We start from the raw sequence: 27918 nt of genomic DNA on the forward strand, positions 1-27918 counted from the left end.
AAGATAGAGATAAAGAACCAGATGTAGAAACAGATGAAGACCAAGAACGGAAAGATAAAGATCCTACAGATGAAGAAAGAGACAAAGAGCAAGAAAGTCACAGGTGCCAGTGCCCAACGTGCCCTCGCCCTAGTGAAAAAGAGGAGTAAAGTAAAGTACAGAAAAGAAGTACAGAAGTTAAAGTTTTGAAAGTTTTGTTTGCAACGTTTTAAAGTTCAAGAATGTGCCCACAAAAACTATTGTGAGAAATAAACTTAAGGCTATGAACTTGCTATAGCCACAAACTCTCGCAGTGTAAATAGTTACACCAGTGGCACCACCACCAGGGCCAGCCTGTTTAGGGGCTTGGCTCGTCTGCAACCAGGGGGGCCCGTCCGTAGAAAAGGGCCTTGGCTCACCTGCGACCAGAGAGCACGCCTGTTTATGGGGCCTTGGCTCACCACCACAAAGAGGGTACCTGGTCAGCACCAACTGTGGAGGCCGCCTCTGCATCCTGCCAGAAGAGGCTGACGGCGCGGATCCACCAGGCCAGGTATACCCTGAAACCACCAGCCCATGAAAGCCGCCTCTACATCCTGCCAGAAGTGGCTGAAGTCGCGGCCAAAGGGAGAGGAAGATTGGAGGAAAGGTCTGGGGAAGTAGATGGCCCAGACCTGGTTACCAACAGGACCGGTGACCTGCCTCCTGAGAGGGTTTTGGGTGGGTTAACGGACTTGTGGGTGGAGGGTGGTGATGTCTGATACCTGGTGGTTTTAAAAATGTTTTACATGTTTTAATGTTTTATGCATTTTAAAATGTTGTCTTGCAGCCCGAGGACGTGCTGGTGATAACTAAGGGGGAATGTGGCGCCCCTGACCTGGTCAGGCACCACTGAGTACTGCACCCATGCTGGGGACAGTACAATACAGGTAATCCAGAAGGCTGACAGGGGTGTGGAACACAGGCGCATAGTGATCAGGTCTCACACATGTACCCATGAGAGGACCCCTGGGGATCCCAGGAGGGGGCAAAGCCTATACCTCCACTGGAATAGTGGCAGGGGGTTAAAAAGCCTCCATCTCCTCTCAAGGGGTGTGGTAGGAGAGTCTGGTTGCTAGGTGGCGTAGGCAAGAACAGGAGAGGAGGAGCAGTGAGTCGGTTAGAGCAGAGAACTCCATAGGGCTCAGTGAGGAGCAGACCTGTGGGGCGGATGCTGTCTAACAGCGCCCGCGCAGTGACTACAGACGGGGGAGAACGGTCAACTAGAAGTGCTGCCTGAAAGCCAGCTTCAGCTAGAGAGTGCCCGGAGTGGGAAGTAAGGAGACTTCTAGAGAGCACCAGGCCCAACCGGGCGGCAGATCCCGAAGCGAGGATAGATTCACCTTTCCCTGCTAAACCTGCCGGTGTGGGGCTCTTACAGCCCACACCACAACAACCAAAAGCCGCAGCCACGTAACCGCAAGTAGGGCCCATAGGTCACAGGAGGCAAGAGGCTGGAGTGGCCTGGCCCGGGGAACAAGCACACGGCAACACAAGAAGGGGAGAGAGGCTTGGAGCATCTTCCCTGGGTGACCCCCATAGGGACTCAAAGTCGGGGTCACCCCAAACCACCAAGGGCTAAGGAAGGCGAGTTTGTAGTCACCCTCATACAGTCAGCCGGAAGGATACCTGGTTCCCACCTGGTTCATCCCAGCTACGCCCGGGTTACTCACCCTGCCACCTGAAGTGAGTAAAAACCCTGAAAGACACTCTGCCTGTGTGTGGTCATTCTGCGACTTGTGGTACTACAGCTTTACAAAGGGCCCTGGGGCTTGCCTCACTCTCAGGAGGCTACTACACCCGACTGCACCCACCATCAGCCCCAGGTGCCTCCTAATCTGCAGTGGCGGTCCCCTCTGACCGCAAATCTGAGAGTGGCGTCACGATCAAAACTGAAGATTCCCTACCTGTGACCAGCACCAGCTACGTGGAGTCCCTGAAGGTATGCACTGATACAACACCGGCGGGGCTTCACATCGACATGTATCTTACCTCATGTGCAGGGCATTGCAGCTTAGGTATCTATGGTTATGAACAGTTCTTATGATATAGCCAGATCTCTTGCTTCATTTGCAGGGCATTGCAGCTTAGGCATCCATGGTTATGAACAGTTCTTCTGATCTAGCCATGTCTCTTACCTCATGTGCAAGGCATTGCAGCTTAAGTATCTATGGTTATAAACAGTTCTTCTGATATAGCCATGTATCTTACCTCATGTGCAAGGCATTGCAGCTTAGGTATCTATGGTTATGAACAGTTCTCCTGATATAGCCAGGTCTCTTACCTCATGTGCAGGGCATTGCAGCTTAGGCATCCATGGTTATGAACAGTTCTCCTGATATAGCCATGTCTCTTACCTCATGTGCAGGGCATTACACCTTAGGTTACGGTATATATAGTTACAACCACACACTACTACTCTCACTTTATTTACTTCTGATACAAAATCAGAAGCAGATAAAGCGAGAGTAGGGCCCTATAGAAGTGCGTAGGTGCCATTACAGACCCCTTCAAATTAGGAATTGAACAGCATCATAACACATCAGATCTTCATGGTCCTAATATTTCCAAAATCTGATCGATACGCTGAATATTTGTAAACAGTTACAGAAAAGGAACTGATGGCTGGTACCATGGTCTCCATTTGACGAGCAGCTGGAACTCTTTAAAGTGAAGGGAAACTGCTTCTTCAGACATCTAGGACTCCAAGGAGCCTTCACATCCACTTTCTCAACCAGTATGAAGCTTGGAGAAGGATCACGTTCACATTGACATGTATGTCCTTACACAACCCCACCACTATTGATGTCCATAACTCATCTGGATCTTCCTAATATTTCCAAAATCAGATAGATATGCAGCATATTTGTAAACTGTTATAGAAAAGGAACTGATGGCTGGTACCATGGTCTCCATTTGACGATCAACTGGAACTTCTTCAGCCATTTATGATCTCTAAGGAGCCTTTACGTCCACCCTCTCAACAGTAGGATGCTCGGAGAAGGATCAGGTTTACATTGACATCGATGTCCTTTCAAAGTGCCCCCATTATTGATGTCCATAACTCATCTGGATCTTCCTAATTTTTCCAAAATCAGAGCGATGTGAAGAGTATTTGTAAACCGTTACAGGAAAGGAACTGATGGTTGGAACCATGGTCTCCATTTGACGAGCAACTGGAACTCTTCAAAGAGAAGGGAACCTGCTGCTTCAGCCATTTATGACTCCAAGGAGCCTTCACATCCACTTTCTCAACCAGTATGAAGCTCAGAGAAGGATCACGTTTACATTGACAAGTATGTAGTGCCCCCAATATTGATGTCCATAACTCATCTGGATCTTCCTAATATTTCCAAAATCAGAGCAACATGAGGAATATTTGTAAAAGGAACTGATGGTTGGTACCATGGTCTCTAGTTAACAAGCAACTGGAACTCTTCAAAGAGAAGGGAACCTGCTTCTTCAGACATTTATGACCTCTAAGGAGTCTTCACATCCACCCTCTCAACTAGTATGAAGCTCTGAGAAGGATCACATTCACATTGACATGTATGTCCTTACAAAGTGCCCCCACTATTGATGTCCATAACTCATCTGGGTTTTCCCAATATTTCCAAAATCAGAGCAACACGAGGAATATTTGTAAACAGTTACAGAAAAGGAACTAATGGTTGGAACCATGGTCTCCATTTGACGAGCAGCTGGAACTCTTCAAAGAGAAGGGAAACTGCTTCTTCAGACATCTAGGCCTCCAAGGAGCCTTCACATCCACTTTCTCAACCAGTATGAAGCTTGGAGAAGGATCACGTTTACATTGACATCGATGTCCTTACACAACCCCACCACTATTGATGTCCATAACTCATCTGGATCTTCCTAATATTTCCAAAATCAGAGCAACACGAGGAATAATTCTAAAAGGAACTGATGGTTGGTACCATGGTCTCCATTTAACAAGCAACTGGAACTCTTCAAAGAGAAGGGAACCTGCTTCTTCAGACATTTATGACTCCAAGGAGCCTTAAAATCCACCCTCTCAACTAGTTATGAAGCTTGGAGAAGGATCACGTCCTAAAATAAACGTTCGGTCTGGTGGCTTTTAATATTTTTGCACTATTTTTTGCACATTTTGAGCATTAGTGATGACTTCTTCAGTACCACAGGGGCACTCAATATATCTACAGGCGACAGGATCCTGCTTGCTGTAGGTTAAAATGTAAGGAGTAAGCAAATAGTTAACATTCACGAGGAGAGCTATACGAATGACAAAGTGCCATAGTTAGACGGATTGAGCTATGATGGGTACGACAGCTCACTTACACTAAGTCAACCATGCCAGTAAAAACAGCTGGAGGCCAAGCTGCAAGAAGAACCTGTCCCCAGGGGCAGCAACTCCATGTCAGCACGCCAACAAGGCAGCAGCTGGGTGGCACGGTTCTTATCAGTCATATCAGCGTTAGAATAGAGACGGGCGGGTTTCGATCTGTTCTTCAGTCCCTATGTGAGGATTAACCTGAGCCTGGGGTGGAATTACAGAAGTCTATTTGATCTGTGCCGGAGGAGCGTGCTCAGGTTCTTGGCCAGGGACCAAGCTGGTGTGGATGAAAGCAATGTGATCTCTTCCGAGTCTCTGTCTATGTGCAAGTGTGTATCGGTTTCTTCGTATCGCAGGAGGGAAGATAATTTGAAACATACGTTCTGTTTTCACCAAGTCTTCTAGACTCGAGAGATGTCCAGATCAAAAGCACATCCGAAACGTTCCTACATCTCCACACGTGCTTCTTCTTTATGTACTGTAAATATTTCAGTGCCTTCCTGCAATGCTCCACGGATCGTGCTCCAGCAGGTAAATGTTATGGCTATAGACCTAACCATGCAGCGCTAAAACTCTTCTGATGAGCACAGCTTGTTGGAAGACTCTTACCCAGTAGGTCTTGGTCAACTTCATGGCTTTGATGATAACTCCTGCCAATTTACACATCACAAATCCAAGGCAGATGGTGATTAAATAACTAAAAAGGGACCATGGGAGTAAGAATTTATAATCTAAAGGCGATGGAGTGACATAAGGATGTATCCGGTTGCACGGGGTCCAAAAATTTCCTGTGTAATGAAAACAAACCAGTACAACAATCCGTAACATTTCGGGGTGAAGGTTTTGGGCAAGTTTCAAATTTTGCAATGGGGCAAGGAGCTTTAACTTACACCTCTTGGGTTATAACAATATGGACAATGAGCTTATTTACTTCACTACATACAATGTCTTGCAAAAATATTCACCTCCCCCCCCCTTTTATTTTTGGATTTTAATCACCATTGAACAAATTCTTTGGATTTTATGGATCTGATCAATGCTGGTTTTTCTATTTTCTTGCCAATAGGAGTTTTGTGACCGTGCAGTATACAGGTAAGCTGATTCCCCCCCCCCCCCCACACACACACACCTTCATTTATTGGTATTCACCCCCTTGGCATTTTTCTTGTTTGCATCAGTTCATGTAAAGAAAAGGCCTCACCTGTGAACATTAGGTTTTCTTTTTGTTGTGAAGAAAACAACCAATAAGAGGAAATAACTGAAAATGTCAGTGTGCATAACTATTCACCCCCCTAAAGTCAGTAATTTGTGGAGCCTCTTTTTACAGCAATTGCAGCTGCAAGTCACTTTGGATAAGTTTCTATGAATTTTTCATATTTTGCTCATGGGATTTTGTCCATTTCCCAAGACAAAACTGCTCCAGTTCCTTCAACTTAGATGGTTTCCTCTGGTGATCAGTGATCTTCACGTCTGATTACAGATTCTCAATTGGATTAAGGTCTGGGCTGTGACTTGGCCACTCCAAACCATTTCCACAATCCTCCTTAAACCACATGAATGTTGCTTTAGCAGTAGCTTTGGATCATGGTCTTGTTGAAGGTGAACCTCCATTCCAGTCTCAAATCACTAACAGGCTGAAACAGATTTTGCTCAAGAATATCCCTCTATTTCACACCATCCACCTTCCCCTCGACTCAGACCATTTTCTTTGGCCCTGCTGCCCAAAAACATCCCCACAGCATGATGCTGCTACCACCATGTTTCACTGTGGTGATGGTGTTGGAGTGATGAGCTCTGTTGTTTGGCATCAGAGATAGCGTTTATCTTGGTAACCAAAAAGTTAAATTTTGGTCTCATCTAACCACAGCACCTTATTCCATACATTTGGGGAAACTCCCACATGTGTTTTGGCAAAATCAGACTGAGCCTTCCAATTCTTGGCTGAAAGTAAAGGCTTTTTTTATGGCCACTCTTTCGTAAAACCTGGCTCTATTGAGTGTGTGGCTTATTGTTTTCGTATGGACAGATACTCCAGTCTTTGCTTGGGAACGCTGCAGCTTCTTCAGGGTTACCTTTTGGTTTCTGTGCTGGCGCTCTGATTAATACCCAGAAAGTTTTGGTGGGTGGCCCTCTCTTGGCAGGTTTGTTGTGGTACCATATTTTTTCCATTTGATGATAATTAATTTGATGGTATTTCGGGGGATTATTAAACATTGAGATTTTTTTTTTTTTACAACTCAACCCTGACTTGTATTTTGCAACAACTTTGTCTCTGACTTGTTTGTAGATCTCCTTGGTCTTCATAGTGTTGTTTGGAGATCTCCTTGGTCTTCATAGTGTTGTTTGGAGATCTCCTTGGTTTTCATGGTGTTGTTTGGAGATCTCCTTGGTCTTCATAGTGTTGTTTGGAGACCTTTGCCTTCATGGTGTTGTTTGGAGATCTCCTTCGTCTTCATAGTGTTGTTTGGAGATCTCCTTGGTTTTCATGGTGTTGTTTGGAGATCTCCTTGGTCTTCATAGTGTTGTTTGGAGACCTCCTTGGTTTTCTGGTGTTCTTTGGAGATCTCCTTGGTCTTCATAGTGTTGTTTGGAGATCTCCTTGGTCTTTATAGTGTTGTTTGGAGATCTCCTTGGTCTTTATAGTGTTGTTTGGAGATCTCCTTAGTTTTCATGGTGTTGTTTGGAGATCTCCTTGGTCTTCATAATGTTGTTTGGAGACCTTTGCCTTCATGGTATTGTTTGGAGATCTCCTTGGTCTTCATAGTATTGTTTGGAGACTTCCTTGGTCTTCATGGTGTTGTTTGTTAGTGGTGCCTCTTGCTTAATGATGTTGTAGCCTCTGTGGCCTTTCAGAAAAGGAGTGTATATACTGACAGATGCCACAACACAAAGGTCCGACCACTAGAACCCACATCAAATCTAAGAACAGGGAGACGAGGATCTAAAGAGCACTCTATTTGCTTATCTATGGCAGTCCCATGGGCAATGAATGGAGCTTTGGTGCATCTGCTCAATCTGTTAGAGCCCCGTTCTTGGGATCAGTGGGGATCTCAGCGGTCAGATTAGTATGTTATACCGTATCTTTGGATAACTTAAAAAATTGTCACCAATCCTTTGAGAATCACAAATTTGAATATTAATAAGTTGATGTGTGGGTTGCTGTGATAATCAGATTGTATATTTATCTATGGCAAAAACCAAACCCAAAAATAATATATTATTTCTAGCACTTGTGGCTTTATCTTCCATCATTTCCTTTGACAGTGGTAATGAATTTCTCAGAAATTGGTTTAAGGTACCATAATATGAACATACATAGCATTTTTTACATTTACACTTGTCATGATATTTATTGATGGCATACATGTATACTTTTACTTTTAGAGAGGCATATTTTTTATTAACCATATCCTCTAGTTCTATATAAAAATCTCTGGACCATTGTTTCCGGTCTTTATTGATTGGCTGCAGTGGTCACATCATGACTACAGTACAAGTGAGCGCTGCAGCATACATTTTTTTATTTGTTGACTTACTATTGTTTATGACACATATCAGTTTCTTATTAAAATGAAAATTAGGGAAAGTATACTCAAGCACATAGATATGCTGGAGAAGGAGGGCTGGGGTATGGAGATCAGCTGAGGATGGAGTGGGCAGGAATACAGATGACAGGTAAAGACTGGTCAGGGACATAGAGGAGCTGGAAAAGGAACGGTCTCAACTAGAAGGGGAAGGTATGGTGTGAGATAAGCAAGACTAGGAGTGGGCGTTCAAATAGATGAGCACTGCAGATGGAGGAGCGGACAGGTACATAGATAAGCAGGGGAAGGAGGGAGCATGCACATACATAAGCAAGGGAAGGAGCAGGACGGCACATAGATGAGCAAGGTAAGGAGTGAGCATGCACTAGTGTGACGCCCTGGCCGGGCCCCACACAACACCCTTCTCTCACAGGTGACATCAACCAACCCTTAAAAACCTAGTCACCCCCTAAGGGCTTGATAGACACACCAGGGGGCGGAACCAGGCAGTTGGAAGACGCCCACCTAGGAGTTTTAGACATCCCGAGGGCGGGAAACAGTTCAGTCAGTTCAGTTTAAGGAGAGTGGAGGTCAGGCCTGTGTCTCAGGCCTGAAGGAAGACTTACAGGTACCAGGCTAGGAGGCAGACGGCGGTCTCCATCTGCAGGAGCCGGGAAGACGGCTTAGTGGAACCGAGGTGGACCGGGACAGGGTTGTAGCCTGCCGGTACCGACCCGGAGAACCTACTCGGAAACCGGAGCACACAGGGGGGTACTCGGACCCTGAAGCTAGGCCCAGAAGCGACTGGAACTGGTTAATTAACTGATTTAGGCCAGGACTAGAGGTCCTGTCCCGATTGAAGGCAACAGCCCACCGTGGGGGATAATAGGCCACCGCGAAGGCTCAGAGATCCCACGGGCCAGCGTCTGCGGGCAAGGGCTCCTTAGGCCACATCCAGCCGGGAGCGGACTCCTGGAGTTGCAAGCACAGGCAGTCCACCGTTCTAAAACAGGTAAAAAACCAAAGAGAAAAATTGCATGAAAAATACCCTGACTATAAATAAATAAATTGCAAGTGCTTAATAACAGGGTACTTAGTGTATACATTTTTGCAAAAAGGTAAAAAGCTGTCTCACCTCGTCACGGTGTACCCATCTGAGACAGTCCCTAACCTACTGAAGTTAAAAACATTATCCATACCTGACTAGTGTCATGTCAAACTCCAATAAGGATGGTGGCAAGTGGTCAGCTGTGTCCCAGATTAAATACACAGTGAAGTGAGACGCAATTAGTTGTTCAGTCTCAGTATTAGGAGGGCTGCGCCCCCAACTTGCAAAAAAGCAAGATAACATACAAAAACACAAAAAACCTGAGCTGAAACAATGTTCAGTAAACATGCAACATTAAGCATGTGAATTGCAGCCTTAAGACTAGAAAAAAACCAAAGAGAAAAATTGCATGAAAAATACCCTGACTATAAATAAATAAATTGCAAGTGCTTAATAACAGGGTACTTAGTGTACTAAGACTAAAACAGGTGCAGGAGAAAGACCGAGACCACCAGCCGGGTGGGGGAACCAGAACACAGCCGGATGCGGGCACCGACCACCATCACCTTGGTTTACCAGAGACTCGTGTGTTCCCTTAATAGTGAGTACACCAGCACCCTGCGGTCGCCCATCTCCCTGCACCAACAAACCCCAATGGGTCCCGGGGCCACCATCCCTGCCCAAGGAGGGGTTAACAACTTGCTTATCAACATCTCCCCCGGGTGCCCCGTAACTTCAGCGGTGGTGTCCAATATCACCACATACCGTGGGTGGCATCACAAACCTAGTATGGCCCAGCCCATACATATACGTCCACCAAAACCTCCCTTTCAATCGGAGTGTCCGCGGGATCCCCCGGGTCCGGAGACCCTCGAGCCACCCACCGGAAGGTCCGGACCCGAGCAGCGGCAGGCTGCTGCCACGGGGGCGGCACACTTATGAGCCGGGGAAGGAATGGACAGGCACATAGATGAGCAGGGGAAGGCGCAGGCAGGTACATATATGCGCAAGGGAAGGAGTAAGAAAGCACATATATATGAGCAGGGGAAGGATGAGTATGCACATAAATGAGCAGGGGAAGGACCGGGAAGGCACATAGATGAGCAGGGGAAGAGCGAACAGGCAGATAGATGAAAAGGGGAAGGAATGTACGGGAACATATAAGCAGGGGAAAGGAGCAGGCAGAAACATTGATGAGCAGGGGAAGGAGCAAGAAAGCACATATATGAGCAGGGGAAGGATGAGTATGCACATAAATGAGCAGGGGAAGGACCGGGAAGGCACATAGATGAGCAGGGGAAGGACCGGGAAGGCACATAAATGAGCAGGGGAAGGACCGGGAAGGCACATAGATGAGCAGGGGAAGAGCGGACAAGCAGATAGATGAACAGGGGAAGGAATGTACGGGAACATAGATGAGCAGGGGAAGGAAAGAAATACAATCAAAGAGCCTATCTTCCACTTAAAAAAGCCATGAGCAATATAAATGGCACGTAGTCTGGGAGGAGGGGGGTGTTTGAAGATTTTTGCATTGGAGCCCAGGAGTTTTAGTTGCACCTTAGCCTTATTAATTCACACTTAAGGTGAAGCTCGAAGACACGACATATTTAACGGTGGTTTCCAACCTTTCACAGATATTATTGCAGATGTTTCACTCCATGACTAGGAGCATGGGATAAGATCAGAAAAGGTGGGAACAAAATTTTACTATTACTACTTGGCACATGGCCATAAAGGGAGTATTTGAGAAATCCTCCCTTCCCACTACGTTGCCTTTCCCCATCTGTGTCTCAGGATTAACCGGCTTACTGATATATACTATGCAGGTCAAGACCCAGCAATTCCAGTCAAGTATGGATTTGACTTAATTATCGTGTAAATTAACCAACTATGTCAAGAAGAAATCTGAGGAGCACTTCTCCCCCTTCTCTGAAGTTCAGCTCCTGTAAATGTTGACAACGGAACGTGCTAAACGTCGGCTTTCATATCCAAAATACTAGAAAATTGTGACTATTAAAGCTTTAAAATTTACTGCTTACGAGAAGAGACACAGGTGGGCAAATGCGATGACATAAGTAGACCACGGAACACAGAAGATTGCAGTGATGTTTGGAAATTCCTATAATCTTCTAATGTTACTCTTTGCTTTGGGGGGGGGGGCATTTTAGTAAATATTCCTAAATTCTAGAGTGCTTCAATTGTAATCTAAAGAGTCCAGATGAATTTCTGCCCTACATCGGACACGTTACGTCATATTCAATAAAAGAAAACGCTTGATAGGAACCAAGTTGACCGTATCAGTGGGGTCCGTCCGGTGCCAGACTTGTAATACCGACTTTGGAGTGTTGTCCTGCTGTCCCGGGAGGACAGTATGTCCCAACTTCAACTATTTCTGTGTCCTCAGGAGGCAGATACAGTTGAACATAATGGTGGAGCAGAGAGCCGTCAGATCCCTGCTCCACCATTCTGTGTTGGTAAACAATGAAGGACCTTCAGGTGACGTGACTTTTGCAGGTCTTTTGACTGGGCAGCATAGACCAACTCAGTAGCAGAAGAGCAAAAATGTGACAGAAGACACAGGCAAGTGGGAAGCTTGTGTGAGGGCTATCCTGGTGACTTCATACTGTGTACGTGAATTTGTGGGGTGTATCACACTCTGTAGCAGGAGTTTATGGGGGCATCATAATGTGGAGTGGGTTGAGGTATTTATTGGCATCATACTGTATATGGAGGCATCATACTGTATATGGAGGCATCATTATGTGTGTACAGTACTATAGTGGCATTATACTTTTTATGGGAGGCAGTGGGGGAATCATACTGTGTTGGGGAGGTGACACAGTTTGGTAGGAGAACATCATAATGTGTAGGGAGAATCATACTATGTCTAGAGCAGTGTACTATGGAGGCATCATATTGTGTGGGGGTAAATACACTGTAGGCGTATCATACTGTGTGTGGGGGAATATACTGTAGTGGCATCATACGGTCTGTGAGGGAATGTACTGTGTGGGGCATCATATGGTGTATGGGGGAATATACTATGAGGGCATCATATGGTTTGGGGGTGAATATACTGTGGGGGCATCATACTGTGTGTGGGGGAATATACTGTAGGGTATCATACTGTGTGTGGGGGAATATACTGTGGGGTATCATACTGTGTATGAGGGAATATACTGTGGTGGCATCCTATGGGATGTGGGGGAAAGTACTGTGGGGTATCATACTGTGTATGGGGGAATATACTGTGGTGGCATCATTTGGTCTATGGAGAAATATATTGTGAGTCATCATACTGTGTGGGGGTGAATATGCTGTGGGGTATCATACTGTGTGTGGGGGGGGGGAATATACTGTGAGGGCATCATGTGGTGTATGGGAAATATACTGTGTGTGGGAGAATATACTTTAGGGTATCATACTGTGTGGGTGGAATATACTGTGGGGTCATCATTCGATGTATTGGGGTATATATATTGTGGGCATCATATGGTGTGTGGGGGAATATACTGTTCAGGCATCATACTGTCTATCAGGGAATATACTGTGTGGGCATCTTACAGTGTGTGTGGGAATATACAGTGTGTGGGAATATACTGTGGGGGCATCATACGGAGTTGATATTGATCACAGGAGCCAGTGTTGGTGCCGTGACAGACATGATGGAAGATGTTATGGTTGAACAAGATCTGCATCACAACATCTAGGAGACTGGCAAGTGAGCACAGGTCCGTATATAGTTAGGGGCATGTTATAGGCCTCAAAGAGTTTGGAAAAGTACTGGTTACCCTTGCTTTGGTTAAATTCTCACAAAGGCAAAGCATGTGTTATGTTTTGAAGAACATTGAGTCTTCAGGAGACCATACCAGATAAGCGACAAAGAAGGCACCAGAGTCGGAAACCTTCTGCTCCAAGGTAAAAAGGCGCAAGAGGAACCAAGAGCAAAGGAATGACAAATTATGAAATTTTCTATATTTTGCATGTGCACATTATGCACCCTGGTGGTCAGGTGGATTTTTGGATGCTTGAGGTTTAGCAGCTGATGACTATCCAGAAGGTACCAGGGCATCCTTAGAAAAATGGCTGAGGCAGCCCTGTAATTCATTGTTCCTGTGGGGTATGTTGTGGTTACCTCCCTGAGACCTGGCACATGGATTCTGGCAAGTGCCATCTTGAAGTACAGACTGACCATCTGGTCTCAACTAAAGACTGTAAAATAGGCTGCAAATGTTCTGCTATTGACTGTATCCACCAAATGTAAAGTAATGGCCAAGTATCAGAGATGCAAACCATTAATCTTGTACCACTTGGTGATCCCAACCACTAAGTCCTAGTAAGACAGTAAAAAGTTGTCTTGTTTTGCATCAAAAATGTTTTACGACATGTTAGTGTGCCACTCCTGCAGCGGTCGAACCGTTCGGATCCAGGGGTGGTGATTACTCATGGCTCGAGGGTCTCTGGACCCGGGGGCTAGGGGCCATATTCAAATGAAAAACGGGGTATTTACAGGGGAGGTATATATAGTTTGTGACGCCACCCGTGGTGTACGGTAATTGGGAATACCACCACTGCCGTTGGGAGTACCTGGGGTGTTGGAGTGGGGCAGCAAGATGACGTTACCCTCCACTGGTAGGGGGAAGGCCCCGGGACTCTGGATGGTGGTATGGGGGTGCAGGGGGAGCGCAGGCTCACTGGTCACAGGGGTCAGTCGGGTACTCACTCAGCAATAAAGCAGACGCTAACAACAGGGTAATCCAAGTCTCTGACTGCTGCTTCCTCTTGAGGGGAGTTCGTCTGGGTCCCGTCCCCTGCAGCACTGCCTCGTGGTCTGTGACCTGCCTCCTGGCACAGAATTTAGATTGTCCATTGTGGCCCGGTAGCTTGGAGCTTTCCGGGCCCCGCACACTATTATGGCTAAGTGAAGGAGCCTGCTCTCAGGGGCTCACGCTTGGGATTTCAATGGGCCGCCTGTTTGGAAAGCCCTATCCCCCTCGTTGCGCCAGTGCCCCCGATCTCTGAGCTTGGTGGGAACAGTCCATAAAGGCTTTGTCCTCCGCAGGGTCGCCTGAAGCTTCTGTGGCGCCCCTGACCTGGTCAGGCACCACTGAGTACTGCACCCATGCTGGGGACAGTACAATACAGGTAATCCAGAAGGCTGACAGGGGTGTGGAACACAGGCGCATAGTAATCAGCTCTCACACATGTACCCATGAGAGGACCCCTGGGGATCCCAGGAGGGGGCAAAGCCTTGACCTTCACTGGAATAGTGGAGGGGGCCAAAAGCCTCCATCTCCTCTCAAGGGGTGTGGTGGAGAGTCTGGTTGCTAGGTGGCGTAGGCAGGCACAAAAGGGAAAAGAGAAGGAGGAGTAAACAGTCTAGAGTCTGCAGCAGAGTGTGGAGGAGTGAGCAGCAGGAAAGTGAAGCTCAGACAGCAGCAGCAGTGAAGGTCCCAGATGTCAGTCAGTTAGAAGGAGAACTCCATAGGGCTCAGTGAGGAGCAGACCTGTGGGGTTGATGCTGTCTAACAGCGCCCGCGCAGTGGCTACTGACGGGGGAGAACGGTCAACTAGGAGTGCTACCTGAAAGCCAGCTTCAGCTAGAGAGAAAGCACGGAGTGGGAAGTAAGGAGACTGCTAGAGAGCACTAGGCCCAACCGGGCGGCAGATCCCGAAGCGAAGATAGATCCAGCTTTCTTCTGCTAAACCTGCCGGTGTGGGGCTCTCAAAGCCCACACCACAACACCACAAAAGCCGCAGCCACGTAACCGCAGTGAGGGCCCATAGGTCACAGGAGGCAAGCAGCTGGAGTGGCCTGGTCCGGGGAACAAGCAAACGGCAAACAAAAGGGGGAGAGAGGCTGCAGCATCTTCCCTGGGTGACCCCCATAGGGACTCAAAGTCGGGGTCACCCCAAACCACCAAGGGCTAAGGAAGGCGAGTCAGTAGTCACCCTCATAAAGTCAGCCTGAAGGATACCTGGTTCCCATCTGGTTCATCTCAGCTACGCCCGGGCTACTCACCCTGCCATCAAATGTGAGTAAAGCCCTTGAAAGACAGTTCTGCCTGTGTGAGTCATTCTGCGACTTGTGGTACTACAAACCTACACCGGGCCCTGGGGCTTGCCTCACTCTCAGGAGGCTATTCCAACTAACTGCACACACCATCAGCCCCAGGCGACCCTCAACCTGCAGTGGCGGTCCCTACTGACCGCAATACTGAGAGTGGCGTCACGATCAAAAACCGAAGATTCCCTACCTGTGACCAGCACCAGCTACGTGGAGTCCCTGAAGGTATGCACCGATACAACACCTGTGGGGCTTCACATCTGGCGTCACGAACAGGATGAAGATCTCCTACCTGTGACCAGATCCAGCCGAGTGGAGTCCCTGAAGGTAATGCACCGACACAACACCCGTGGGGCTTCACACTTCTCCCCAACCTAGGGTCTGTGTACCCCGTCGTGCCTTCGGTCCCGGACCGGTGATTAGGCCCAGGCTGCTGACCGTCCTCGCATACAGGTCCCAGGCACCTAGCCTCAGTCCCCTGAGACCGGGGGTCCGACTCATCTAGGTCCAGACCACCGTCTGTGCTCTAGTCTGCTTCTCCCCTGGCAGCTACAACTCCCAGCTTCCTCAGAGCTCCTCACAGCTCGAGGGCTGCCACTGAACTGACTTGACACCTCCCACCTTCCTGCCTGACCCCTAGGTGGGCGGCCCTATTCCTGCTTAAGCAGCCTACTGGTGTGCCTGACAGGTGTGATGCAAGGTGTATCTAGGATTTGTGAATGCTGGTGGAGGCAGCACTGCAGGATGGAGACCCAGAACCATGGGGGGTTGAATACTGGACTGAATGGAAAGAGCGTGCAGTACCCTGTGACGACCTGAATAGTCCAGGGGCGTCACATTAGCAGACTTTGAATCATAGTGAAATTAAATGAGGATGCTGAGAAGCAGTCAACCACTTGGTGATGAGCTGTTTAGCCTCCAAGGCTTCTTTGGTGACACATGTGCTAAGGTATTCTTCTCTGGAAACAATTCTTCTAGGTGAAATATGTGCATCATTACTCTAAGGCGGGCTTTGCACACTACGACATCGCAGGTGCAATGTCGGTGGGGTCAAATCGAAAGTGACGCACATCCGGCGTCACTTGCGATGTCGTAGTGTGTAAATCCTAGATGATACGATGAACGAGCGCAAAAGCGTCGTCATCGTATCATCGCTGCAGCCTCCGACATTTCCATAATGCCGGGGGAGCGACAGGTACGATGTAGTTCCTCGTTCCTGCGGCCGCACACATCGCTGTGTGTGAAGCCGCAGGAGCGAGGAACTTCACCTTACCTGCCTCCCGGCTGCAATGAGAAGGACGGAGGTGGGCGGGATGTTTACATCCTGCTCATCTCCGCCCCTCCACTTCAATTGGCCGCCTGCCGTGTGACGTCACTGTGACGCCGCACGGCCCGCCCCCTAAGGAAGGAGGCGGGTCGCCGGCCAGAGGGACGTCGCACGGCAGGTATGTGCGTGTAAAGCTGCCGTAGCGATAATAATCGCTACGGCAGCTTTCACTATATATCGAACGTGCGACGGGGGCGGGACTATCGCTGCAGCATCGGTAACACATTGTTACCGATGTTGCAACGTGCAAAGCCCGCCTTACTCTTGGCTCAACATATTGGTAGACATGGCACAAGATAGCAGAAGACAGCATTAATTTGCAATACTCTGTTTATAGATACAGCGTGTGAAATAAATATTGAACACGTCACAAATTTTCTAAGTAAATATATTTCTAAAGATTCTATTTACATTAATTTCTCACCAGATGTCGGTAACAACTCATCCAATCCAAACTGGCAAAGAAATCAAACCATAGATGACCTTAAATTAAGTTATGTGTAATAATGAGAAACGACACAGGGAAAAAGTATTGAACACATTACTGAAATTTAATTTAATACTTCGTATAGTAGCCTTTGCTGGTGATGAAGCTTCAAGAAACCTCTTGTATGTAGAAACTAGTGTTCTGTCTGCATTGCTCAGGTGGGATTTTGGCCCATTCTTCCACTCAAACACTCTTCACATCCTGCAGGTCCCAGCTCCTTCTATGAACTCTGAGCTTTAGTTCCTTCCGTACATTTTCTATTGGATTCAGCTCCGGTGATCGGCTCGGCCATTCTAGCAGCTTTATTTTTTGCTCAGAAACCAGTTGAAAGCTTCCTTGGCTGTGTTTGGGATCATTGTCTTCCTGAAATGTCCAACCTCATTTCATCTTCTTCATCCTGGTAGATGAAAGCAGATTTTTTATAAGAATATCTTGGTACATGTATTCATTCATCCTTCCTTCAGTTATATGAGGTTTGCCAGTGCCGTATGCTGAAAAACAGCCCCACCCATGATGTTCCCACCTCCAAACGTCACTATTGTTGGTGTTTTTGGGGTGATATGCTTTTTGACCTCCAAACATGGTGTGTATTATGGCATCCAAAGAGTTCAATTTTGATCTCATCTGACCAGATTATATTCTCTCAGTATTTCAGTCTTGTCTAAAGCAGGTTTTACACGCTGCGACAGCGCTAGCCGATGCTAGCGATGCTGAGCACGATAGCACCCGCCCCCGTCATATATATGTTGATCGCTGCCGTAGCGAACATTATCGCTACGGCAGAGTAACACGCACTTACCTGCCCTGCGACATCGCTGTGACCGGCGATCCGCACCTTTCTAAGGGGGCGGTTCGTTCAGCGTCACAGCAGCGTCACTGAACCGCCGCCCAATATAAAAGGAGGGGAGGAGATGAGCGGCCAGAACCTCCCGGTCACCCCCTTTCTTCCTCCTTTTCCGGTGGAGGCAGGTAAGGAGATGTTTGTCGTTCCAGTGGCGTCACACACAGCGATGTGTGCTGCCTCAGGAACGGCGAACATCATCGTACCGATGCTGCAGCGTTATTATGGAAATGAGCGACGTGACAATGAGCTACGATATCGCACGTATTTGCGCTCGTTGATCGTCGCTCATTTGCGTCACACACTGCGATGTTGCTACCGGCGCCGGATGTGCGTCACTACCGACGTGACCCCGACGATATATCGGTAGCGATATCGCAGCGCGTAAAGCCAGCTTAAATGTTGAACAATCTGTAAACACACTTGAACCTGCTTTGTTCACCAATGGGGCCTTGCATATTAAGCGTGCATACAGGAGCGTGCATACAGACCATGGAGGGGGAGTGCATCACTTATTGTTTTCTCTGAAACTATTGCACCTGCTGATTCCAGCTCTTTCTATAGTTCTCCACAGTTGGTCCTTGGCTCTTGGACAACTCTTCTGACAATTCTTTTCACTCCTCTGTATGAAATCTTGCAGGGAGCACCTGCTCATGGCCTGTTGATGTTCTTGTATATTATTTTTCAGTAAGTGGCGGGATTGCTTTCAAATTATTGATAGATTTCAGCTGTTGTCATGACTTTCCATGGCTCATTGCACTTCTCTTTCTTCTTCTGTTCAATACTTTCTCCTTGTGTCACATTTCCCATTATTATACATAACCTAATTTATGGACATCTATGTTTTGGATTGGATGGGTTGTTATTGTCATCTGGTGAGAAGTTCAAGTCACTAGCACCTTTAGAAATATATTTACTTAGAAAATCGGTGACATGTTCAATACATATTTCATCTGCTGTATCTATGCCCAGCTGATGCCCAACAGTTCAGTAGCTGGTAGATCGGTATAATTCCAAGCATTGCAGCCCCCACCGATTGAAAGAATGTGGGACTCAAGTCCCCTCTTGTACATGGAGTGGCAGTAATACATGTCCGCTACTCCTCTATGCAATCTTCATCGTACTTCTGGAGGTCACCTAGTACATCGCTCTAATATCTCTGACCATCCTATAGAACCCAAATATAATTACTGCACACAAGTGACACAGCCGCTCCATTCAAGTCCCTCATTTTGGCGATTGGTGGGTTTTAGTGGACAGACCTTCACTGATTTATTAGTCATCATTTAACAATTGGATATTTGATAACTGTAACTAGGAGATTTGCACAAAACTCATTGATTGTCATGGTGACATCAGACTATGTTCACATAAGAGATCCTGACACGTCACCCTGTGGTTTCTCTGGTGCTTCTGAGCTACTTATCCACGTTTGGGCGTCAACCAGCTGTGGGCTCAGTCATGATCAGGCTAGCAAGAGTTAACCTATGCTAGCCTGCTTGTTACTTCTGGGATCACATGTTGTTGGAAGCCTATCACATTGGCTCCCCTCCTATTTATGATGGTGGAATCTGTCCTCTCATGCTGACTATAGTTTATTGATGTGTTGGTCTGTGTGTGCTGCTGTTGTTTCCCAGTCCTGCTTGTATTGCTTTATGCTTGGTATTGTTGTAGAGTTCTTCCTTTGTCTTGTTGTTTCCTCCCTGCTCTTATTTTCCTCCTAAGCTCTTATTGTCTTATACATGTGTGTGTGTGTGTGTGTGTGTGTGTGTGTGCGCCATGAAATAGAGTTTTGGTTTCCCCTTTTTGTAAATTTCTGTTGCCTTTATCACTCCTGCTCGGGCCCTTCCCGGGAGTTGAGGGTATAACATCAGTGCTAGTCAGAAGCAGGGCAAGGAAGGCGGCCCAGACATCCTCACCTTCAGAGGTAACTCTGAGATCAGGGATAGCTAGGGTCCCCTAGCCTTAGGGCCAGTCTAGGAGCCCCTGTCATCTGCTTTCTCCTAATTCACCGTGACAATAACTTGTAGTAACTGGAGTTTCCATTTAACCATTGGTTCTATAGAGTCCAACAGTAGAACAACACATAAATTATTTCCTCCTGATACTGAGGTTCTTAATGTCCTTTGAGATATACTTAAGTTAAACCATGGCTTCTATTCGTATAGTATATATGCGGCCAATATCTTTTCTTGTGTTACTTCTTTGCCGCATTCTTAAGATACTTTTGCAAGGAAACCTTCATGAAATTTTGCGAAAAATGTATATGATTTAAGTGGTTAGACAGGTATTCACTGGTCTCTAAGGTGTCAAAATGTAGGGCAATTAGGCCTAAAATAAAATCTAGAAATTAAAAGTGACCAGGCAAGCCTAGGACAATATCAGGACCCACTAGATTACCTAAGGGTCGCAAACACTCCGATCCAGGAAAATAATACCATTACATGCAGGCATTCATACATGGTCCAGAAGACAGGGAACTTGTATCAAGCAGTCCTCCATTTGTAGGGAGGTCTCATAGTAAGGGACCCCTCCTCCCCATTTATGATATCTTCATTGGTAGGTAGAACCTCCACCATTAAGAAAGTGATGGCCTATCTAAGCAATATGATCTCACTTACCATAGTAGTAAATATTTTAGGTGGCTAGCTGTCCAATCTCACAGCCAGGTAGCCACCAATGACAGAAGAAGCTCTGAAAATTTTAAAGGGGTGTTACAGTTTGGTTGTTTTATTAAAACAAACTGCAGCCGAGAGGAAAGAGGTTCTTCCAAACCTCTTTTAAGGTTAGGCCAGTTTTACACATCCGACGTTCATGGAGATTGACCACGGATCTCTTGACCGAAACTCAACAGCCCCAGTTGAGCTATTGATTTTGGGTCAAGAGACTCACTTCTGATCCGGACACCATGATCCGAATTCAGGCTGTGAAATCGGATATGTGAAACCAACCTTATCGAAAGTACCAATTGCATGTCTTGTTAGTTGTCTAAAATTGTACTAGAAAATATATGTTTATGAAGATAATGACATAACTATCTTCTCTGTTCTCTTCACAGTTGTTTGAGGTGGATTAAGTAATGCTCCTCCGCCTTTATGTCATGGTGATCTCATACCTTTGTGCCATCAAAGCTGCCCCCTTCCAAAACCAGACTACTGATTGGGATTATGGCCCTAAGAATTCTTCGAACTCCACAGACCATCTGCAGAACTTCATTAATTTCACCGAGGGACTCCATGATGGCTTCTACCCGGACTTGACAACTACTTATCCTGACATGGCTGGTAAAGAGTGGAACCTTTATTCTACAAGAGTGGCCCTCACTAGACAGGAGCCCACAGGACCTCCTCTTTTGTTTTTGGCGGAAGAGTTGATATCACGTTCAGAACCGGCCAACAGGACTTCTCGGGTGAAACGGGCACAAGGGTCAGATGCAATCAGTCCTTCTCGGAGAGGAGAACTTTCTGTGTGTGATACCAGACATTTATGGGTAACAGACAAGCGCTCGGCTATTGATATGCATGGCAAGACGGTCACTATCCTAAGTGAAATTCAGACTCTCACAGGACCACTAAAGCAATACTTCTATGAGACCAAGTGTGACCCTTCAGGAGGCACCACTAATGGTTGTCGTGGGGTAGATAAAAGACAATGGTTATCAGAATGCAAACAAAAGCAGTCCTACGTAAGAGCATTGACCATGGATGATAAGCTAGTGGGCTGGCGCTGGATCCGGATTGATACAGCATGTGTTTGCACCCTGTTGAGCAGAAGAGGAAGGACGTAAAATTGGAGAGGACAGAGGGTTATCCTCTCCGTGGTTCACTGTGGTTGGGGAAAACGAATGGAGCGCCTGTTGTTTTCCTTAAGCTGTTTACAATATGGCATAAATGGCCGACATCACACATTCCTGGAGTCATGCCACAAACACACTACGTTTGGGGGGGGATGGAAGAGTCGTGAACCAACAGCTGTCATTAGGAGTGGTTTAACTTTACCATGTTGGGAAGGAGCACAAAACTGGATGCAAAGAGACACCATATGGATCTCAGTCCACGTGGGGCGAGACAAAAAAATTGTCACCTCTCAGTGCTTTCTAAATTTAGTGCCTTTTCATTCCGAATTTGCACAGTACAGTATACAACTAAAACAGAATTTTGGAGATGGACAACTTATACGTTCCCTTTATGACGTTACACGGATGATGCAGAACTGGCCGATGTTGAAAAATGTATTGGATTTGATGAATAATTTTGTAGAAATGGTGAATGTGTGTTGATTTTTTTTTTGTCCACAGCTACCCGGCGGGTGACATTGTAAGCTATTATAAATTGGTTATTCTATTTGTAAATTTTATATATCTATAAATATATATATTTGTGTATATATATATTGAGAAATATAACTTATTGTTATTTCCTTTATATGGACCGCATGTTACAGACTCGTCTTGTTTCTTTCCCGTCATGACTTTTTTTCTACCCGATATTTATTACCCTTTTCCCCACTATTATATCATTCCCTCCAAGTCTGGTTTGTATTTCTTCTTATCACTGATTGGTTGTTATATGGATACCTGAAGTTATCCATATTCAAGGCCTGTAAGAAATACTCCGGACCCTTTTGTTTCTTTTTTTTGCTGGAAAAACCATGTGAAACGCAAAAAAATCATTCATACACTTGGTTGCCAGAAACGCGTCAGTAATCATGGATTATCCGCTATGGTTTTAATCATTTTCAATCTATTATTGAGTGCTGGAGGGAGATTAAATTTAGGATGACCACCTCCGCTACCCCATATGCAAAGCCGATTTATGACCCACCAAATAGCCCAAGGTATCTCGACATGGTGGGTTAGGCTTTGATCATTCACGATTGATATGCAAATATTGTAATTGGTTATCAATTCCTTACAACAAAAAAACTTGCTCTGGCGTCCGGTCCTCTGGATCAGCTGGACCAATGTATTCTTCACTTCTGCAGTTGGCATGCTCGTCACGGCACCTCTTCTGCTTACTGGGCCCTTCGATGTCATGACATAGCTTCTATGCTTCACGTGATGTCATGACGTGCACTGCATCGCTATGTGATGCGTACCAGGGTCTAGTAAGCACAAGAAGAGCCAAGGATGTCGGCTGCAAAAATGAAGACTGCGCTGATCCAGCTGCCAAGGAGTTCACCGGAGCAGGGCAGTCCGCATCTTTTTTGCTCAGCTATACTCACAACACATGTACTGTATATATTATGCATGGATTTAGGAAACACAGCCCCTGATGTTTATGTATGGTATGGTATCTCAAACTCTTGCAAAACTACTACTCCCAGCATGTCACACTTTCCAGCAGGCTGGATGCAACTGGACACTGTTCTTCGTATATACTTAATAGTAAGGCTCTGACGCCCCCTTGTGGATCAAAATGTACATTTCAAAAAGCACCCAGCAATGAAAAATATCCTCCATAAGGCTACGTGCACACGTTGCAGAAATTTCTGCACCAAATCTGCATCTCTTGGCAGGAAAAACACTGCATAAAAAAAGCACATTTTGCCGCATTTTTTTATTTGTATTTGATGCATTTTTTAATACATTTTGCTTTGTTTTTCAATGCATTTTCGATGCTTTTTTATGCACTTTGCAGTGTTTTTCAATGCATTTGTCATGCGCATTTGATGGGGTTTATTTATGCATTTTGCCGCGTTTTTTGATGCATTTTTTTATGCATATTTGATGCTTTTTTATGCATTTTGCAGTGTTTTTTTATGTCTTTTCAATGCATTTTGCCGCGTTTTTCGATGCATTTTGCCGCGTCTTTCGATGCATTTTTGATGCACATTTGATGCTTTTTTAATGCATTTTGCCACGTTTTTTGATGCATTTTTAATGCATATTTGATGCTTTTTTTAAGCATTTTGCAGCGTTTTTCAATGCATTTTTGATGCATATTTAATGCATTTTGCCGTTTTTTGATGCATTTTTGATGCATATTTGATGCTTTTTTATGCATTTTGCCGCGTTTTTCGATCTTTTTTATGCATTTTGCAGCATTTTTTATGCATATTTAATGCACTTTGGCATTTTTTTAATACTTTTTTTTATGCTTTTTTATGCATTTTGCCACGGTTTTTTTATGCATTTTTAATGCATATTTGATGCATTTTTATTGCATATTTGATGCTTTTTTTATGCATCTTGCAGTGTTTTTCAATGCATTTTTGATGCATATTGACATTTTTTCGATGCATTTTTGATGCTTTTTTTATGCATTTTGCCGCGTTTTTTTGATGCATATTTGATGCATTTTGGCGTTTTATTCGATGCACTTTTTATTCTTTTTTATGCATTTTGCCCCGTTTTCGATGCATTTTTATGCATTTTTCGTATGCAGTTTTTTCATCGCTTTCAGTGGCTAAAAGGCAGCTAAAAACACAGAAAGAATTGACATCCCACAGATTATTTTCTGCACCAAATCTGCATTGTTAAAATCCTGTATGTGTGCACAATGCTGCAGGATTCTGGCATAAGGTTAAAAAAAATAGCTGCAAAAACGCAACGTGTGCACACAGCCTAACGATTTGGAAGTTTTATAATGCTCTCTTCACACTGTGTCTGCAGTGTACTTTTACCGTATGAGCCAGGAAAGGTCCCAGGACGGTAGACGTGTTCTTTTTTTTTGCTGTACGCATACTTCCTATTCCATAGAGACATGCAGTAAATACCGTATGGTACTCATTTTTCTACAATGAAAGCCTATATATGACTAATCCCAGTGCTTACTGCAGACATAGTGTGAAAGGAGCCTGAGTTAAAGGGGTTGTCCAGCGTAAAAAGGTTATCCGCTATCACGTGGATAACGTATTGATTAGTGGGGGCTGCGGCTTATACCAATAGGCAGAACGGGGCACCTTTATCCCCCTAGAATGGAGCAGCGAAGCATATACTATACCTCTGCTCCATTCATTCCCTATGGGACTGCTTTTTCCAGTAGCCCCATAGAGAATGAATGGGCAACTGACGTACGGGGATAAAAGTGCCCCTTTGGGGATAAAAAAAATTCCCGTTCTGTCAATTGGTGCGCGTTTCAGCACTCGAACCCTCACCATTAAGTATATTACTGAGCCTGGGGATAATTGGACAATCCCTTTAAACTAAAGTGCTATTAAAGGGTTATTTCCCCCCAAAAGAAATCAAATTATTCTTTCCTTAGAATAGGTGACCTCCAAAAACACGACTCTGGAATCCAGAGAATGCTGTCCTGAGGAGAGCGGAGGTGCACAGCTCTACCAATGTCTATGGGACCAGTCCAATAGACAATGAATATGGCGGAGGTCGACAATGTGTCCTATGCACCATTCAGAACGGGGCTGGGGCAGTCGGACCCCCAGCAATCAGAAACTTATCCTCTCTCCTATGGATAGGGGCTAACCTGATTTTTTGGGGAAATAACCCTGTATATGATACATTAGGAAACTGAAAAACCCTTCATAACATTACATTTTGTCATAGAAGATAAACCCATCATTATTATATTCATCAATCTACATAAACTACACAAATCCAACCCAAAATATATGGGGATAGTTGTTTTTATAAAACTATTCTGAGGTAAAAGTGGAGTTGTTGCCCTTAGCAACCAGGTTACTTTCACTTTCCATAGGGCCTAATTGGTTTCTAAGGGCAACTAGTGCACTTTTGCCTGGAAATAGTTCTGATAAATCTCTATTGTGCCTTATAATCATACAGAGTGCGCCATGTTTATTCATCCCTTCTTGTTAAAGTGGTTCCTGAGCAGTTTTCAGATGACGTTTTGACCACATTTGACGCCATAAAATCTAAAAAGCTGACAGGACCTTTGACACGTTTATTACAGCTCCATACAACCTGCAAGCTATACAGAGGATGGACTGCAGGACACGTAGTCCTCTGTGGGGCCATATTGTGATCACTACAAGATTAGTGTAACCTCACTATCAGAATAGTGAGTGCAGCTCTGGAGCTTAATACATGCTGTAACTCAAGATCAGCCATACAAGATTAATGTAACTTCACTATTAGAATAGTGAGTACAGCTCTGGAGCTTAATAGAAGCTGTAACTCAGGATGAGTAATGTAATGTATGTACACAGTGACTCCACCACTAAACCAGCGAGTGCAGCTCTGGAGCTTAATACATGCTATAGCTTGGAATTAGTGTAACTTCACAATCAGAATAGTGAGCACAGCTCTGGAGCTTAATGTAAGCTGTAACTCAGGATCAGTACAGGATAAGTAATGTAATGTATGTATACAGTGACTGCATCTGCAGAATAGTAAGTGCAGCTCTGGAGTATAATACAGGAGGTAACTCAGGATCAGTAGACGATAAGTAATGTAATGTATGTACATAGTGACTTCACTACTAAACCAGCGAGTGCAGCTCTGGAACTTAATACATGCTATAACTTGGAATTAGTGTAACTTCATAATCAGAATAGTGAGCACAGCTCTGGAGCTTAATGTAAGCTGTAACTGAAGATCAGTACAGGATGAGTAATGTAATGTATGTACACAGTGACTCCACTAGTAAACCAGCGAGTGCAGCTCTGGAGCTTAATACATGCTATAACTTGGAATTAGTGTAACTTTACAATCAGAATAGTGATCACAGCTCTGGAGCTTAATGTAAGCTGTAACTGAAGATCAGTACAGGATGAGTAATGTAATGTATGTACACAGTGACTCCACTACTAAACCAGCGAGTGCAGCTCTGGAGCTTAAAACATGCTATAACTTGGAATTAGTGTAACTTTACAATCAGAATAGTGATCACAGCTCTGGAGCTTAATGTAAGCTGTAACTGAAGATCAGTACAGGATAAGTAATGTAATGTGTATATACACAGTGACTCCACCACTAAACCAGCGAGTGCAGCTCTGGAGCATAATACATGCTTTAACTTGAAATTGGTACAAGATTAGTGTAACTTCACATCACATCAGAATAGTGATTACAGCTCTGGAGTATAATACAGGATGTAACCCAGGATTAGTACGACAAAAGTAGTGTAATGTATGTTCACTGTGACTTCACCAGCAAACTAGTGAGTGCAGTTCTGGACCTTATTGCCTGCTGTATTACAGGATAAGTAATGAAATTAATGTACACAGTGACTCCACCAACAGAATAGTGAGTACAGCTCTGGAGTATAATACAGAATGTAAACCAGGATCAGTACAGCATAAGTAATGTAATGTATGTACACCAGCAGAATAGTGAATGCAGCTCTGGAATTCAATTCTTTATGAAATATCTGTATATAAAAGTATAACAAAATAGGTCAAAAGGTGGACAATTAGTCCAAATCAATATTCAAACTTTCCAGTGTGAAGGAGATAAAATTTGGTGCTTAGGAAGCGATTTTATGACCTATAGCAAGGGAGGAGGAGGAAGGATTTATTTTTTGTATTTCCACATGGTATCGGCTGCTATAAATATGATACTTATATTAACCTCTATACACATACAGTCTCTAGGAAGGAACCATTCACCCGCTTTTCCCTACACCCCATGATATCATGTCACAAACGCCAAATTTTAAGGGTATGTTCATAAACTGCAGATATTGTTGGATATTGCTTGTATATTAACTACATGCAATTTTGCAGATTTCAGCATCTTAAAATTTTCAGCTATTCTTGCGATATTTTTTTTTTATTACAGCTGGTTTCCTTGGAGAATATCAAACCAAAGAAGAAATCATTAAATAGCCAAAAAATAATAAAAAAATATAATTTTATTGAAAATATTAAAGTAGTATTAATAAACAATGACAATGAGTACACTAGGAAAAAAGTGCCTGAAACCAGCGTAAGGGGGACAAAAAATATATATATCGTATTATTTAGTATGCGGGTGGTCCATATAAGTATATTCCAGATGATAAATCAATAAATCATAGAGGTACATATAAGTGTAAGACAAAGAAACAACCTGTCTGCATGTTTCCCAGCCACTGAAATGGTGCCAGAGACCCAACGCGCGTTTCGGCATGGATGCCTTAGTTAGGGTTTCTTTAGAGACCGACTACCGCTGCTAGCTAGTGGAACATGCCCACCACTTCCAATCTCTTTTCTGTTGAGAATTTTGAAGCTGGCCAGAATCACTGGAGCAAACTGTTACCACCAATCTAGACAGCAGCAGTGGTCGGTCTCCTAGGCAACAAGGTGCAAAACAAAAGAAAACTGTTAATATCTGAAGAACGGCTGAGAGTTTTAACAAACAGTAAATTGCAAAAGTCCTTATTTTTACCAGCAC

General features: G+C 44.9%; 1 protein-coding gene across 1 annotated transcript in view; it reads left to right on the forward strand.

Moving 5' to 3' along the window:
• Nucleotides 1-22145, forward strand: part of NTF4 (neurotrophin 4) — a 184085-nt gene extending 161940 nt beyond the window's left edge. The window contains exon 2 of the mRNA XM_075327610.1: nt 20686-22145. Coding sequence (XP_075183725.1) covers nt 20707-21414 — 708 coding nt within the window. The 5' untranslated portion in view covers nt 20686-20706 and the 3' untranslated portion in view covers nt 21415-22145. The remainder of the gene's footprint in view (nt 1-20685) is intronic.
• The last annotated feature ends 5773 nt before the right edge of the window (nt 22146-27918 follow it).

The sequence above is a fragment of the Anomaloglossus baeobatrachus genome, chromosome 11 (assembly GCF_048569485.1).
Source record: "Anomaloglossus baeobatrachus isolate aAnoBae1 chromosome 11, aAnoBae1.hap1, whole genome shotgun sequence".
Classification (NCBI taxonomy): domain Eukaryota; kingdom Metazoa; phylum Chordata; class Amphibia; order Anura; family Aromobatidae; genus Anomaloglossus; species Anomaloglossus baeobatrachus.